General features: G+C 45.4%; 1 protein-coding gene and 1 long non-coding RNA gene across 2 annotated transcripts; both read left to right on the top strand.

The window, feature by feature from the left end:
* The first annotated feature begins 788 nt into the window (after positions 1 to 788).
* LOC131888688 (toll-like receptor Tollo) lies at positions 789 to 6869 on the top strand. The gene is made up of 2 exons (XM_059237607.1): positions 789 to 3225; positions 4126 to 6869. The coding sequence occupies exons 1-2, from the start codon at positions 1239 to 1241 to the stop codon at positions 6567 to 6569; spliced, it is 4431 nt and encodes a 1476-aa protein (XP_059093590.1). The 5' UTR covers positions 789 to 1238; the 3' UTR covers positions 6570 to 6869.
* A 1485-nt stretch (positions 6870 to 8354) lies between these two features.
* Positions 8355 to 9288, top strand: LOC131888693 (uncharacterized). Its single transcript, XR_009374146.1, has 3 exons — positions 8355 to 8445; positions 8636 to 8876; positions 8958 to 9288. It is a non-coding gene; the product is annotated as an uncharacterized LOC131888693 (long non-coding RNA).
* The last annotated feature ends 8441 nt before the right edge of the window (positions 9289 to 17729 follow it).

Raw genomic sequence — 17729 nt, 5'->3', positions numbered from 1 at the left:
GGAGATTAAGTAATTTTTCGTGGGGAGGGGATGAACTCTTCGCTCGACGACTGCACTTGTTTGTAGCTATGTGTGTGTGAGGATGTGCATATACGCTGGCGGTGATTGAGAGTTCTCGAAGAGCAAGCTCCCAGCAGGAGAAGGTGATCTAACGAAATCACTTTATTTTGTCACACACTTTCTCCTGAAGTGTCCTTCCTAGTGAACATACGTACACTCTATACAACACAGTACATGATTCGTCTTGACCCTACTGCACGTCCATGCAATACGTCACCCACCCGCTTGATGTTTGGATGGTTCCTTGGTACAGCTTCTACACCGACCGATACCAAAGAAACCATCACAACTACCGTCACCACCACCACCACCACCACCGGGTTTTTAAGTTTTTCCAACGGGCAAGTTCGACGACGATCTTGCTTCTCTGAATGATGATGGGTCAGGTTGGCAAGGGTTTGAGTGCCCCTCTTAAAAATGGAGAATGCAATCCTTACCTTCCCCTTACCTTCCCTCTTGCCTCTCTCGTTCTCCGTTTCCCCCTTTTCAAATGCACCATCAGATCGGCGCCATCAAGGTTCGGGCAAGCGGCGACCAGTCGCAAACCTGGAGTACCTTCCAGTCTTCGGCGCCACCACCACCAAGAGGTAGACGAGCTCAGGCACTTGAGAGGTCCAAAGCAAAGACTGCAAGTCGCGGTGGGTCGACGATTGACGAGGTGAGGGAGCTCGATCCAAAGGAGAAGCTCAAGGCGATTAGAGTGGAGAATAACAAAATCTCAGACTCAGTTGCCGTCAAGACTTAAGAGTGTAGAGATGTTCCGCCGTGATCTCTCCCTCCAAGAACAAAAGCTGCAAGAGACAAGTGTTTGATGGTACGATTCGGTGCAGTGTTGTCACTCCCCCTCCCCTTTATTGGAATTGAAGCCACCTCCTCCTCCTCCTCACTTTGGTATTGACACTTTTCTTGGGGGCGTTGCAACGGTACCAATGCCTTGAGGAATTGGAACTCTAGTTTTGGGCATACCTGTGATTACTTTCTGAGATTGATGTGTTTTTCGAATAGTGATGAGTGCCTTTTACGGCCATGGGCTCCAATCCAATAAATTGGGAGTGTGGTCCAGTGTGCGCCGATCGGTTGTTTAGGGCACCCAAAAACACTCGCAGAATCAGATAGGAAACAATGCGATTGAAATAATCGCCGCCTTGTTTTGATCTCCGATCAGTTGAAGTTCGGCCATGGCATCGTTCAACAAATGGAGGAGGTTCATGGGTGTGGCATTCATCCTAGGGGCTCTATCTTCGCTCGCCATCCGCTCTGCCCATGCCTCCCGATGTGATTATGAGGCTTCGGAATCCTCACTCGATTGTCAGATTCGTGTCCTACAAAACGTAGCACAATTGGAAACAGAAGATATCTTCTTCGAACAAAATGACAAGCGAGTCCATCATTTACGAGTGAAATGCTCGGATATCTTCTTCTCGGAAAGCATAGTGGGTCCTGAGATGTTCAAAAGTGAAGTGACCCGAAGTCTGGTATCGCTGGACATTGAATACTGCAAGATCAAGGAGCTTCCCAACAATCTGTTTGCCCATCTCCAAGATCTGAAAAGCCTCTCTATCCATAGCCACAATGAAGAATGGGCTTCGACCATCATGGAGGTGGATCCACATGCTTTGCATACCTTGTCTGAGCTTGAGGAAGTGAATCTGTCGTTCAACAATATCTGGACATTGCCCAATGGAATGCTTTGCGACCTGCCCAAACTGAAGACGGTCAATTTTTCTCATAATCATTTGGTCGAGGTCTCGGATCTTGGTTTGTCACCAGTTCACTCATGTGATACGGGATTGACCATCTTGGATCTCACTTCCAATGCCATAGCCTCATTAAGGGACAGTGATTTGAAACTGGCCTCCCAATTGGTGGTCTTAAATCTGAGCAAGAATCGTATTACCATCTTGGGGGACAATGTCTTGGCCACCTTGTCCCATTTGGAGGAGCTCAACCTGGCCGACAACCAATTGGCTGCTCTACCTCCGACCCTGTTCAATGAGAGCGAGTCGCTTCAGAAGATTTGGTTACAAAACAACTCTTTATCGTTGCTACCGGCTGGTGTCTTTGAGGGTCTAAGTAACCTGATTGTGCTCAACTTATCTCGGAACGCTATCGCCAATCATCTCCTTGTCGAGGGCACTTTCTCGGGTCTGAGGAATCTTCGAGTGCTTGACCTCTCTTGGAATCAAATCACTCAAATCGACAGTCGGACTTTTCATTCACACCTCCCCAACCTGGAGAGTCTCCTAGTCCACCATAATCAGATCCATTCCGTGGATGGTTCCACGTTTGGGCATCAGGCCCTTTTGAGAGTGTTGGTGCTCTCCCACAATAAGATCGAGAGTCTCGCTCCCGATGCCTTTCGAGGACTAGACGGGAATCTGACTTCTCTCTCATTGGATCACAACGAGCTTGTAAAAGTGCCTGATAACATCTTCAGTCTGACGCCTGACCTGGAGGATCTATCTTTAGACAATAACCATCTCGTGGAAGTGCCCTCGTCCATCGGTCATCTCCAGAAATTGAAGACGCTCGACTTGGGCGAGAATGCCATTTTAGAGCTGAGAGATAGTGACTTCAACGGCTTGGAGAGCTTGTACGGCCTCCGTCTGGCGGGAAATCGTCTCACGAACATCTCTCGCCATTTTCTTGCCAATGCATCCCAATTACATGTGCTCAACCTCGCCCGCAATCATCTGGTTCAAATTGAACGCAAGGCCTTCGATCACCTTCAAGAGCTTCGGGCACTTCGGCTAGATAATAACCGATTGACAGATATCAATGGGGTCCTATCATCTCTTGCCCACCTCCAATGGTTCAATTTGTCCTCCAACCAATTGGCGTGGTTCGACTTCGCTTTCATCCCGATGAGCTTGGAGATGTTGGATTTGCACGACAATCGGATCGAAGAACTTGGCAACTACTACAAGCTCAAGAGTGGCTTCAGCCTCAAGACCTTGGATGCCAGTGCTAATAAGATTAAAAGCCTGAACAAGCTGTCACTGCCCTCCAGCCTCGAGAGCATTGTTCTGAACGACAATTTGATTGAGACCATCCCCCTTCGACTCTTCGAAGACAAGCCAAATTTGGCAAGAGTTGATCTCGCATCCAATTTGATCAGCCATCTCGCCTTGGATTCGTTGTTTATCAGCAAAGTGCCCATCAAAGGTAAGCTCTTCGGTCGAGTCAGCATTCACCTTTCCGAGTAAATACCTATGTTCGAGTGTGCCACGTACGAACCACTGATTGAATAGAGGCTACCTTTTAAAAAGATGTTGTTGAGCTTTGAACAAACTAAGTTGGGGAGTCCAGAAGTTGGGAGAGGGCTCCTGGTTAGAATTAATTCTTGGCAACTCGCTCCCATTCTCATTGTACATGTGATGAATTCCCAAATGGATGGGATGGAATGCGGATTGTTCGCCATTCAGTGCGGCCCACCACTTGGGAATATTTGACATGTGGGATGTTTGCTCATGTTTTGTGAGATTAGATCTGGATTTCAAAAAAAAAAATGATTGATTGCACCCAATGTGACACTCGCTCAAGCAGACACACACACACATATACATACACAAATGTAAAGTATTGGTCTATGAGGAATGGCGGTGTTTTTTTCTTTCTCCGATTCATCTCATGAGAACCTTTGATCGCGTTCTTGCATCTGATGTCAATTTGAATTTGAATGAAGCAATATCGACCACGTCGTCATAGTAAAGAAGCCAAGATGCAGGTGGTTGGTAGCCCGTCTAATTTATGAGATGGCTCTATCTATTCTGTGCTAAGTATTGCCTACAAGCAGTAATTTGAAAGTCATCTGACGGCCTCGCACTCAGATGTATATAGCCTGGCATTCCAATTTTCCCGTAAAAATTGCCCGATTCATCCCATTTGTACATGTAGGCATACCGTTATGCCATCCATCATCCATTCGTACGTACTCACCCAACAACTATCCATCCACTTATCTACACATCCAAGCATTTCCCGCATTTTCCAAAAGATGATGAACGAAAGGGATCCTCTGCTTCTTCATCTTCTAATGTCACTTTTTCTCGTATTCCCTTCTAGCACGTCCCAAATTCCTTTTGAGTGGCAATCCATTCAGTTGTGATTGTGAAATGGAATGGCTTCAACAAATCAACGATATCTCCTTAAACGGAAATCACCCCCAAGTCACGGATTTGGAGACCATCACTTGCCAGCTTCCCAATCAGAGCCAGAACGCGTCCATGGCAGCCATTCCCATTTCCGAATTGGCCCAAGACGAGTTTCTTTGCCAATACAAGACTCATTGCTTCCCCTTGTGCATGTGTTGTGACTTCTTCGCCTGTGACTGTCGGATGCAATGCCCAGAAGGATGCACATGTTTTCACGATTCGGATTGGTCCGTGAATCGCATTCAGTGCTCACATCGAAATCATAGCGATGTCCCTTTGCTCATTCCGATGGACGCCACCCATATTCATTTGGATGGGAACGAGATGGGCGATGTGGATACGCAGAGCTTCATTGGTAGGAGACGGGTAACCACGCTATTCATGAACTCCTCCAAGATCACGTCCATCTCGCAGGAGACCTTCGGCGGTCTTGCCAGTCTGGAGATTCTTCATCTCGAGGACAACCAGCTGAAGGAGCTCATTGGACACGAATTCGAGTCGCTCTCGGGTCTAAGGGAGCTCTATTTACAGAATAACGACCTGATACATATCCGAGAGTCGGTGTTTGGATTTCTGACTTCCTTAACCACACTGAGACTGGATGGCAATCTGCTAACAAGTTTCCCAGTGTGGGATCTGATGGGCACTCATCGTCATCCATTCTTAATGAGCTTGTCTTTGGGTGAGAATATGTGGTCTTGTGAATGTGAATTCCTCACACCGTTCGTCACATTCTTGCGCACCTTCACCGAGAGCATTCCAGACGTTGATACTATCAATTGTGTCACCAATGAGCTCACCGTCGAGTCGCTTCATAACAAGAAGAACCAATTGTCACTTTGTTCTACATCTTCCGAATCATCCGGATCCGGGGGTGATCAGAAGACCAAGCAACAGCAAGCGCTACTGAAGCTCAACGAGGGCGACAACAGCGATTTCCTGCCTATTCTGATCGGCACTATTGTGGCTTTGGTAGTCATCGTGGTCGCCTTCATGTTGGTCTGCCTATTCAGAGTCAAGATCCAGACCTGGTTGTACAGCAAAACCTCCGAGATCTATGATAGTCGGAGCGGATCTTCAATTCACTCGGGTGGGTCCTGCTATGCTCAAAACAAGTTGTTTGACGTCTACATCAGCTACTCGATCAAGGATGCAGATTTTGTCGACCAAAGTCTGGCCCCAACTCTGGAGCATGGAGCCACATCCTACAAGCTTTGCCTTCATCAGCGAGATTTTCCTCCCAGTGCCTCACTTTATGACACGGTGTCTGTGGCCACAGAATCGAGTTCACGGGTCGTACTTGTCTTGTCGCGATCCTATTTGGAGACCGAGTGGCCACATGTCAAGATCCCCTTGAGAAATGCCCTCTTGAAAGAAAACAGCAAATTAATCATCCTCTTGTTGCAAGATCTAACCGAAGATGACCTCCAGGCGCATCAGGAGTTGAGACACTACCTTCAGACTTGCGCATCGGTGAAATGGGGTTCTCCCGGGTTCCTGAACAAGTTACGCTTCTTCCTGCCTGAGCCAGCATTCCTCACTTTCCATAGGAATGTCACGCTAAGGACATTGCAGCCTGCATCCCCGGTTGCACCCAATGGGGGTGTTGGTAATGGGTCCATGGGTCCTGGAGGCCCTGTCAAGTCAAATTCCTTGGTCCAAGTTGACCAAGTGAGTGGAGTGTGGACATACGCCATAAATAACTCACCAGTGGGTTCTGTGGCCACACAGAGCACGACAGCGGATGGGTTTCCGGCCTCCAAGTATCTAACATCCAATGGTCAGCAGATGATGGTTTCGGCCACCTCCCAAAGTGGAACTCCTATCCGGAACGCCCCTTCGGTAGTGTCCTCGGTTTACTCTCATCACACCTATCAGAGTATCCCTGAGAGTCACCACATCTATCACACTTTGGAGCCCAGCCTCTTACCTTTGGGCGTGGGGTTCAATAAGGACGTGCGACACCATCTTCAACAGCAAGTTCAGAAGAGGAATAACAGTGGGCGTCACCGCCACCACCATCCCGAGCAAGGAGTTGACCCGGTCAATGCTGTCTACATCAATCGCAATTTGGATCTTGTGCTCAAGCCCTCTCCAACACCAACCGTGCCTTCCGGTAGTTTGGGAGATCAGTCATCCACCTCAGCCGTGTCCGAGGTCTCGAATTCTCCCCAAACGACCACACCCTCATCAAGTCCGAATTCATCCACTTCGTGCGCCTCATCCGTGGCTTCTTCTGCCGAAGAGGAATTGTGCCATCATGCCCATACACATTCCACCCTGAGTGGGCAGCAATTACTTCCATCCCATACGTCTTCTTCCTTGGCCCAAAATGAAGATGAATACATTGTCTAAAAGGAATTAGCATAGGAATCCAAACCAAATCTCAAACAATTCCTTGCCATATGGACGCGAGAGACTTCTTCACGCTCGGTCACACATGGAACCATTTCCTATCCAACATTTGCAATGATGGCTGTGATGAAATAATTTATTTCGCTTTCAATTCGATGCAGAGAAAATAAAAGCTCATTAGAAAATCATTTTCGGCTTCGGCTCCATCATTGTCTCTCAGTTGAGCCTTTCGTTGTTGTTCAGCACACGCATCTATTACTCCTGGACGTGGACGCGTTAGGCCATGACTGGCTGTATCATACACCTTGATTAGGATGGCGAAAGGCAATTTGAAACTCTCAACCGAATAATGACGCTCCGAGCCTCCGAGAGACTCCGCGAGAGACTCCGCGAGAGAAGCTCGCTCCTAGAGTAGACGCGACGGGCAATAGGAGATCCTGGAGATAGTTAGCTATCCGCTCCCGTCAGTTTGATGCATAGTCAGACTAATCATCATTGCATGAATAATGAGAGAAAGGGTATCAATAAGCTCATCCACTCAGTAATTCCAACCTCAAAAAATCAACGGTGCGTTGCCAAGTTTTTTTAAGGCACGTGGGTGGATTTCCACCTGCCCGTCAAGAATTCATGATGCCCCGATTTCACCATTCCAGAGCATCCATCTCTCCATAGTTGTAGCGTTCGGTGTGACATGTCCTCGGAAACGGGAATTACTCCGCTCACTAACCATGCTGGTTTTGACACGAGATTTTGCAATGTATGATTTAGTTTTTCACATCATTGCACTGCCACAGCCTTCGCCATTCCTGAGTCAAGAAACCTGGAGGATCAACCACTGTTTTCTTCGCCTTGGGCAAATGTCGGCGTTCAAGTCACTCCTGGCCGAATCACCGCAGAGTACCTTCCATCTAGTTGTGTACCGGGTTCACGCCTTGTGTTCACTTGTTCGTGTCCATCCAGATCTTCTCTGATGATGATGATCACCATCATCAGCTTTGACTTTAACCCATGGATCTTTCTTTCCAAGAAGACACAGTAAGATCTTAAAAAGTCCTTTGTATCAACAATAATCTGGTCACTAGAACTAACCACTAATACTCAGGGAGTCTCCTTGTTTAAAATACGGGACAAATTGGACCGATTAGATCAATCCGGATTTTGGGGCGGATAATCCTTTTCAAAAGCCCGTAAGATCAATTACTCACGTCATATGAAGGTCACACCTCTGCTTGAATATGGGCGTCGGATTTGTGGATTCTATAGGATATCTTCCGAGGAAAGGATGAGGCATTAAAAACATTAGGGGATAGGGTTTACGGAGAGGATCATGATGATCAAGCACCATTTGTCGTTATCGAAAAAACTTTCAAGTCCGAAATGCGTGGCTTGAAAAATTGGCTAGTCTGGGCTGCTCCAGTGGATAATGGGTGAAGATCTTTGAACTAAGAAGTGGGAGGGATGGTGTAGTGTTTAATCCATTTCATGGTGGACAGCAGCCAAAACATATGGCGTCTCGTGCGAGCAAAATGTCCAAATATTTGAAGGAAGACCAACCTGCCACCTAACCGACCAAAGCTCGTGGTTCAAAAACCTGACTAATTACTCACCGATCTGAAGGCAGCTTCGACTTGTCATCCACAAAAAATCATCCACCATCCACCATCAACCATCAACCACCCATCCTCCCATTTCCTAAGTGAATAATTCGATGGAAATATTTCACCCTCGGGCTTTTATCCCTAAGCTGTCAGCTGAATCAGTTGCAAGACAGTTGGAATCAGCGACCAACATTCAGAACGCTAGGGAAAATTCCACTTATAAATCGATGAATTATACTCAAAAACAAACGAACTTGTGCATATTGTGGTTGAGTGAGGTAGGTTTGGGTCAATGTCCTTGGTTATGACGGATGAGAACTCAGCGCTTTGGAGCGATTCGTGCTCATGTTTTTTTCGCTCTCAACACCCAATCAACCTGTTGTGGTCAATTATTTCTCCAACCCCATCACCAAAAAACTCCTCAGACTTCCTCTCTGATTGTTCATCAATTCAAATTCTAATTGACAGTTCATTAACTCGGGTGGACACGGTGGTTGGTGGTTGGTGGTTGGACGCTCGAGCTGATCCACAAACCGGCTCCGCTTGACTCGAACCAGATCATCGATATCGCTGAGAGATCTTGATAACTCGATCCGGCCGTGGCCACGGATTTCCTACAACAATCGGGACAAAGAAGAAGAAGGACTTGCGGCCCACAGTCTGTTTTAGCAGATGATCTCCAATTTCTAGTATGGAGAAATTGCTGTACGTAAGTTCCCTGGTTTTCTTTAGAGGCTCGGTGACAGAGACCAAAGTGCATCAAGAGGCATTTTAAGCCACCTCTTTTCAGCCTACGCCTACCGACTGACAACCATTCCCGACCACGAGCTGCCATACCGTCATCATACTCTTAGAAGTAACCTACATTCTATCTTAAAATAATCGGGGACCCAAATCTAGTTTGAGATTTAATTTATTGCCTTCCACTTTTCGCAACACATGATGTGCTTCTCATTTCTCAAAGTATATATCCATCCACCCGAGGATTGAGATGTAAGAGTAGGCATTGGAGAAAGTGCTGTTGAGCTAAATGGATCCACCTGGGAAGAAAGGCGATATATGACCAATTGAGGAGCAGCCCAACCACTTGAAAATTGGGAGAAAATCATCCAAACCCAACCATTTGCAATTGAGGAGCAGCCCAACCACTTGAAAATTGGGAGAAAATCATCCAAACCCAACCATTTGCCTCCTTACGCCGTAAGCGAAAGAGGGGACTACCCATTCATTTGAAGGGCTTTTCAGGTAACCCCATCTCCAGGATGGCTGGTTACACTACAGTTGTTGTTCTTCGGATACTGGCGGGACTAGAATTAGGCTTCAGAACCAAAAATGCGTGGGGACAAGTGAAAACTGGAAATCAGCTAGAAATAAATAACACGACGACAAAGAATATTCGTGTGAGACGTCATATGAACCCTTTCAAATGGGAGGTTCCAGAGGCCAAAGTTCAAGCTGCGTACACAGGCGGAGAGTGAATTCATGTCTAATAAAATAGTTACCTTATTCATTACTAGACAACCCTAAGACCTTCTATCCTGAGCTATTCACTAATTCGAAGTGAACAAGCAAGGACTCTCACAAGTGCTCAGAGAGATACTGTGGAATATGAATCTGTAATCATTTTTGTGCATTGCCATATGCCGTAGATCTTCCAAACCAATTCCAATTACTTATCTATAAGGGGGCCTCAGGATATTGAAGTACAAAAATACAGTAGATTTCGTCATCCAACCAGGAAATATCTCATTGGAGGAACCATGAGTTTGAGGGAAAGTCAAGATGAGACAGACGACGAGTGTAGATGTACACACATACACACACACTCACAAAATCTACCTACACAATACCTATGGAGCCTGTGTAATACACCTGTAGCATGACCAGGAGAAATGTGCTACATTTTGTCTCATGATTCTTAAGAGTTCGGTTTCCTTTCGTGGAATCAGTGCACGAGCCGCGCTTTTTTCGGAGGTACCACCTTAAATGGACTGGGTTCATATCCATTTGAAAAGCCAAAAGTCCTTTCTTTCCTCCTCGATCCACCAACGGCCATTTCGTCCTTCCTTGTGGGATTTGCACGCTTGAAAATGCAAATGATCCCAAATGAGGCATAATGGGCTAGCTGCCCGGACTCCATTCGATTCGCGTCTGACCAAATTGAAGCAGCCAAAGGAAGCTATAGAAGGATCAGAAGCCACAGAGAAGGTGTGTTTCTTCGACATGACTTGACACAGTAGTGCAATTAAATGGTGAAAGTTTGCCTTCAGTCTTTACGACACCTGCATGAGGCTCACGACCAATAGAAATAAAAATGGTAGACCCAAGCGATATCCAGGGTTTTCATTCAAACTTTACCTGGTTAAGAATGAAGTTGACACAAGGATTTTGTGAGCAATTGTTTTTGTTTGATGCGATGTTTATGTTCATAAATGCTAACCAGGTTGCTCGAAACACATATACGTAGTCTTTGAAATCCAAAAAAAACCATCAGCATTGAAACACACCGCTTAAAGTTAAAATCAAAACGATTTCGAGAAATGCAATGTTTGCTGATGTTTATGTAAAATGTCAATTCAAATGAAAGCAAAACAAAACAATAAGACGTTTAAAGCCCAAATGTGCACACAGACTAAAAAGTTGGGAAACGCTGCGATGAGAGGGTGCACATTCATGAAATCTGGAATCTTACACATCCCTCTTAACTTGATGAATTGGACCATGAACCGGACGTTTATTTTATGAACACATTTTACACAAGCCATACACGAAATCGTGGCCAATGTAACTCCGTTTAATCACAATGGCAGACATTCAAATCATTCCCATCAATAACATTTCACAGACACGCATTTCAGATTCTTGCTCCAAGAAATCTTGTCAAGTATCAATTACCACGGATTTCCCGTATCGCAATGGCCTAAACCGTTCTCGAGACAGTTCACAATGACGCCAAAGTCATGGATGGCTTGGTGGACATGGACCACGTGGTGTGGGAGAATGTGTCTCGATATTGGATGTATCATGTGTTATGTCATGCTGAGAGATTCCCCATACAAAGAGCTAGTAGAAGAAGATGGCACAAAAGATCATTTCCCTCTTTTCAGAAGAGCTGTGTGTACAGTGTGTAATGTATGGTATGTATGGTCATAAATTTGATCATTTCACGGAAGAAGCCGCCGAAGGGAGACAAAGTGTTTTTGGGACGAATTCTCGACCATGTGATAATTCTGGCAGCAACCAGTTCCGTATCAGTGGAAAACTAGGAGGAGTCGCCTTTTGTGTCCATCTTTGTAGAATTGACTGCATGGGGACTGCCCCTTAGATTTCCAATCTGCGTCTGAACCGTGATTTATAGTTGGTTCTATCTTCGGTGTCATGTGCATTAGTGAACTGGGCTCTTCCTCCCCCCACTCACATCCATAAAATTCTACTTTGGTCAGATGCAGTTATCGTAGTAGGTATCTGCGTAGAATTGAGAATTGTATTAGCTTCTATTATGACGTTGTCTGAGTTGGGAATCCTAGGAATAACGGGATGGTCTCAATCTTCGATTCTCGGTCCTCAATGAGCTTGAATTGGCCAAATGGTTTGTGGAGATGAGTTGATATTACCTAGAAGAAATGAGCCACATTTCCAATCTCATCGGATCTGCAGATAATTTTGCACAGGAAATTAGATCCGGAGAAACCAGGGTAGGAGAAGAAGGGGGTCGGTAATTTCCTTTAAATGCACCTGTCCGTCCTAAACGACCTCAAAAATTGGCATTTTTTTCGTGCAAACCTTGGGAGACCTGAAATTAGATTAGAACCTTCGCAGAAGGACGCCCATGCATTTAACTTGGGAACTCCGTAATGCCAATCATGAAGCAAATGAAGACGACAGAGGACAGCGAATGCCGTCATGGCCTCACTCACTGGCTTGACTCCTGGATAATCCTCGTCCAAGAGCACTTCTTATACTGCACAAGCTCATCAAACGTAATGCGTACATACAGATACGTACATGCGTACGAGTACATACGGTGTACGTATATTCGTTTGAATGTGTGTGTGTGTATGGAGAATCTATCCTCACTGTTGGGGGTAGCATTCAAGACATAGGGACAATTGTCAAGAATGTTAAGCAAATCAGAGGGACACGGGGAACCAAGCAGAATCAAGAAGGATTACTGAATGAATAACTCACACGTAGGCAGGGATGCCATCACGAATGATCAGTCACCAATGATTCGACTCTCTGCTTCCTCAGAGACGCTTGTTTTCAAGTGGCTTGATAATGGATATTATCTGAGATATTTTGGGTGCTCGCTGAATTGGGAAACCACTTTGGTATTTGGTCAAAGATCTCTGAGCACGACTCAGGATAAAGAGATCTTGTCCATTTGAGAACGAGAATCGCGTCATAGTGCTTCTCTTCCGGCAGGATATTAGCCCAATCAACCTCGGGATGCATTACAATCTCCTTGCCCACATATCTTGGCTGATTACGTCTTTAGATGGCATTCCCCGTACAAGGGGAATGAGCCCATTAGTGTCACTGGCAACCCTGAAGTCCTTGAGGGTTCTCAATACCACGTGATGTTGCCAATGATAGCCGGTGACTTTGAAAATAGCAGCAGCCGAATCGTCCCGTCGGGATGACTCGTGAGAGGATTTTGATTTCCCGAAAGCATTAGCGTGACACTTGACTTTGTGAGGTCTTGAGTCCCTGATCGTTTGTCACTTATCCGCCAACCAGCCATTGCACCTCGCACTATCAAGCTGTCATTGGCATTCCACAAGAAAGAGAGAGAGAAAGAAAGATGGTCTGCATAATGGAGACAATCATCCCAAGAATCCAAGCGTCGTGCGATGGGCTTATGTGGAAACGGAAACGATATCATCGATTGATCATCCTAATTTGAATTTTGTCCCAAAACGTGCAAATGGATTCATGAAATTCTATCCTGAGACCTTTCTTGAAACTATCGAAATCCGGCCCAACCATGACGCGAATGTTCTACCCAAGGACATCAAACATTTGCAATTCCCGCTCTTTGGGTTTGATGACGACCCGGAGTCGCGAAGAGGCTGTTTGGTCTCCCAGAACGCATGCGACAAGGTTTAAAATCGATGTGACATCTTGCATGTGGAAATCAAACCCGAACAACAATGAAACTAATCTCCAATCCTTGATTGAGAGCCATTAGTGCTCAGAAGAAATACGAGAAACCCTTCGTTACAAGGACATGTCAACGGCGGGATTGGATCATCGTGCTTCACTAGGATTTCTGTCTTATTCCTCAAACTTATTAGCGATGACGAAGGCATACCGCAGGTACACTACAATGTCTTGCACCCTGAAGTACCCCGGATCCAAGGTGGGCTCTTTATTTACTTGAAGAAGTGCTTCAACCACGTTTTAATGTTCAATTAGAGTTCAATCAAGATGTGCATCTGGTACCTACCGCAAGTTGTTGCTCGTTGATTACCTGGAGGAGGCTTTCAAAGGTTACCTAGATTGACAACTTTAGATCCAAGGCCACCCAAAGCGATCCCAAAGCTTTGTTCTAGGAACAAAAAGTGTGGTTCATTGTGCTTTACAGTGTACACAAGCGTTCGACATTGAAGATTGCAACTTGTCTTGAAGGATCAACGGGGTGCCAATTAATAGCTGTTCATTGATTTGTCGTCCGTTGTGGACGACTCTTGTCTCGTAACCACCAAAGTACTCAACATTGATTATGGAATGGCCCATGTTCGAGCTGGTTGTTGATTCTACCGTTCTTTTAGCGTCAAGATCACTTTGACTTTTGAAGGGATTCTTTTTTTTCTCTCTCTCTCTCTCTCTCTCTCTCACTCTCTCTCTCACTCGGTCTCTCTCTCTCTCTCCTTCGGTCAGAAGTTGCAAGTCATGTNTTTAGCGTCAAGATCACTTTGACTTTTGAAGGGATTCTTTTTTCTCTCTCTCTCTCTCTCTCTCTCTCTCTCTCTCTCTCTCACTCTGTGTCATTCTCTCTCTCCTTCGGTCAGAAGTTGCAAGTCATGTTTACAGGTTTGGCATGGATGATACCTTCCCAATAGGGAGAAAAGGAATTACGATGATGAATTATTGCTATTCTTACATACTCCATGGAGTGAGTCCTGGCTTGGGTTGGAACAGCGAGACATGTTTGTCGTCACTTTGGCAGTTTCCAAACGTCATGATTTTGGTATCAGCTTGACAGAAACAAAAATATCCTCAAGGTCAGTTTGACTGGGGTGTTTTGGTGTACTCGTACAAGAGCAAGCAGTCAACTCGATGTGGGGATTTTAAGGAAGTGCGACAATCACAAAGCTCTTTGAACATGTCATCATCGTCGTCGTCGTCTTCGTCCGTCGTGGTTCTTCTCGTCTCGGTTAACTTTCTTGTATTGTCCGATGTTTTTGAGTCCGTTTTGGAAGTCCTTACTTACACTTGCGGAAGGAACAGTGGACAAAAGTCATGTTATGGCCGTTTAAAGAATATGGTCACATGGCTCATCAATGGCGTTTGGATATCTGATCTGAAAGATCATATCCGCTCTCTAAAAGCTTACCTATAAAAGGACTACTTGTTTGTGGGCACTCCTGTTTCTCGTTTTGATTTTCCCGGGGACGACCCGAAAGTTGAGGCTCTTCAGAATGAGAATGGTTTCCCTCTCTCATAAGCGAGAACGCGCCACGAAATGGTTTAACTGGCCTATAAACCACGTGCATTAAGAGATGAAGAAATTCAGAACCAGGTTGTTATTAAGACGTTTCACAATAGCAGCATTTTGAAGGGGCCCCCAAAATGGTCGGAACACCCTAGGGCTGAATTACTGGGAGAAACACACAATCCTGTTATGGGCTGCTGGAGGATTAGATGAAGAGGAAGATAGGCGAATGGGAAGACGAAAAGTAGAAGTCAAAGAAGTGGTAGAAGTGGCATTCACTTAAGGCTTGGTCGCCTAACGACTAGTTGTTGACTGGCTGACGGGCGAAACATGTACACTAGTTGGATGGACGCTCGCTTGGTTGGTTGGTTGGTTGGTTGGTTGTTGGTTGGAAAGATGGTTTCTTAGTTGGTTAAGAGAGAGAGAGAGAGGGAGGGAGGGAAGGAAATCTGGAAACCTGCAGATTTGTATCAGGGATAGAAATGATTTATCGCCTTTCCGTCTATTTTTGAATTTAGGTACATTGGCAAGACACAAAAGACACAAAGAGTCTCTAAAACAGTTCCAATTCTTAAGCAAACCTGGTCGGTAGATGATTCATAATATCTGATATTTGATATATGTGAACGAATGTGAGATTTTCTCTATACCCAGAATCATCGGGCCATTTTGATTTTTTAACTACAATAGCCTGTGCAACATGGATTAGCCCATAACAATTAAATGGAGACACCACATGAAACTCGAAAAGTGCAAGAACACATTCTACATATCAATATTTCATTTCGGCTATCTTAATGGCATCTGCCTAACAGTTCACGTTTAGTGGTAATTTAGACTGCTGAGAGGCTCAGAGAACGGAACAAACATAACTTCCCCGACTCGTTAAGAATTCGGGCTGAATCATGTCTTCATTCTGGCATTCTGGCCCAACGTCCGTCAGAAACCACCAATCTCGAGCATCGTGGATGTACAATATAATAACTCAAACCAGGAGTATGTCATTATGGGGCTCATGCCCTCAGCTTCACCTGGCCCGGGACCAAGACCAGCAGCAGCTTGCCGTCGAGGCTCCAGGGTTGGCTATCAAGTCAGGAATTCATCAAGACATCTTTCTATTTTGTACGGAAATCCAAAACGACCGATCATTATTTTTCAATTCAAACACTCGTCCATTTTGAAGAGGATGGGCAATACCATGCCAAAGGTGGTTGGAGGGGGAGGTATCGAAAAAGAGACTGAATCCCACTTGTGTTTCCATCAATCATGTCCAAATTGATCTCATGTGCAAAGCCTTGGCTGAATTCAATTTCCCTTGTCCACCACCGATACCGATTGAATAAGAAATGATACCCAATTCGTTAACAAAACGTGGAGGGTACTTACTGTACGTAGATGTCTAATTCGTAGAAGGTCGACAATGTTTCGGAGAGTGACATCATAGGAACAGTGTCAAATTGCCCTCGCATGATGCTCTTTTCAAACAACCTTATCGATTGACATCAACCCTGAAGACGTTCGGGACATTTGTGTGGACGGAATTTAGCTACAAGAATCTCAATCAAGGCCTATGGCCATTCGCCCAGATGTAAGTCAATTCAAGCCGAAGGGGCCTCTTTCTTGCTCCCCTTTATGTAAACGACAACTTTAAGCTGGCATTGACATCACTTCCAGTGTCTTAAAGTTAGCGCTAATTGAATGAGATACTACACGGACTTGTTTCTCGTCATCTCCAACTTTTTTCGGCAATGCAGTTTGACGAATCTTCTTGTTCAATAAGTTTGCTTGTCAATGATGTCTCTCTGATTGGGTTCTGAGTTGATAGTTGGCTTGATTGGCTATGGGCCTAGGGCCAAGATGCATTGTCGTGGGCATCGACTCGATGGAAGACAGGAAAAAAGCCTTTCAAGCTTGATTGCTTCATCGGAAGGTGGTTGCAAATCCCCTTATTGGCAACAAGTTGGCCAGGGCCTTGCCACTCGTTTCTCAACACGAGGCCCAACAACCATGATGGCGTGTCAATCCACGACGATTTCCGTCTCAAGATCGAACAAGAGTCAAAAAAGGGCCCTTGAGGATAATGCCAAGTATACTCAAAATTCAGTCGCTGGAATCAAGACGTGTTAGATGACGGGATGAATCATCGCTTCTTCTGTATTGCTGACATTTTCCGCTCATCAAGGTAATACACACATTTTGCCTTAAGTAGTATGTAGTAGTAGAGTAAAGAGCAAGGGAGGATGGATGGTTCTCACACCAAGGTTTACCACTGTTACAGCATGTGGCTAAATTGGGGCGGGGCTCCGTTTAGTTTCCAACAAGATAATCCGAGGAGATCGACCTTGTACATACATGACGAAATACTAGTCAAGTTTGTGAATCGATCTGCCATTTATGTCTAAATGCTATTGATTGACAACTAGACGCGTGTTTGCAGATGCAGATCGACTAGTGCGAGGAAAAAGGGCCTCATGTGACGAATGCATCGCCAATCAGGTCTGACAGGAGCTTAAGTGGGCCAGATTCCGGTCTTAAAGCGGGCCTAGTCAATGAAACCTTGCGATGTCATCAGATTCAAACGCGTGCCGAAAAAAAAACGAGCTAAATCAAGCTTTCTTGGTGCATCAGCATGCATACGTTAAAACAGTCAAAGGAGCATGCATGCATGCATGCATGCATGCATGCGCCTCGAGATTACTATTATGATGATTGGGATTGGGACGGCCCGTCTAAATTACCCGTGGAGAGCCGTAATAACTTTGGTTGAGATCATCGTTTATGACCCTTTTGAAGAGAGAAATAAATCTAGGGGGGTGATTCAGCGGGACGTGTAGTTAAACCGACTCTTTAAAACTCTACGGCCTTTTATTTCAAGGCAAATAAGGCGAGTTTTCAAAATCGGGC

This window comes from Tigriopus californicus, chromosome 10 (assembly GCF_007210705.1).
Source record: "Tigriopus californicus strain San Diego chromosome 10, Tcal_SD_v2.1, whole genome shotgun sequence".
Taxonomy (NCBI): domain Eukaryota; kingdom Metazoa; phylum Arthropoda; class Copepoda; order Harpacticoida; family Harpacticidae; genus Tigriopus; species Tigriopus californicus.
The sequence above is the reverse complement of the archived record's forward strand: the minus strand, read 5'-3'. Positions and strand labels throughout refer to the sequence as shown.

What these genes read in the sequence shown, in the direction of transcription:
- LOC131888688 (XM_059237607.1), top strand. Translation starts at nt 1,239, where the DNA reads ATGGCATCGTTCAACAAATGGAGGAGGTTCATGGGTGTGGCATTCATC. An exon ending in CAGCAAAGTGCCCATCAAAG is followed by an intron (nt 3,226 to 4,125) that starts GTAAGCTCTTCG and finishes ATTCCCTTCTAG; the next exon opens with CACGTCCCAAATTCCTTTTG.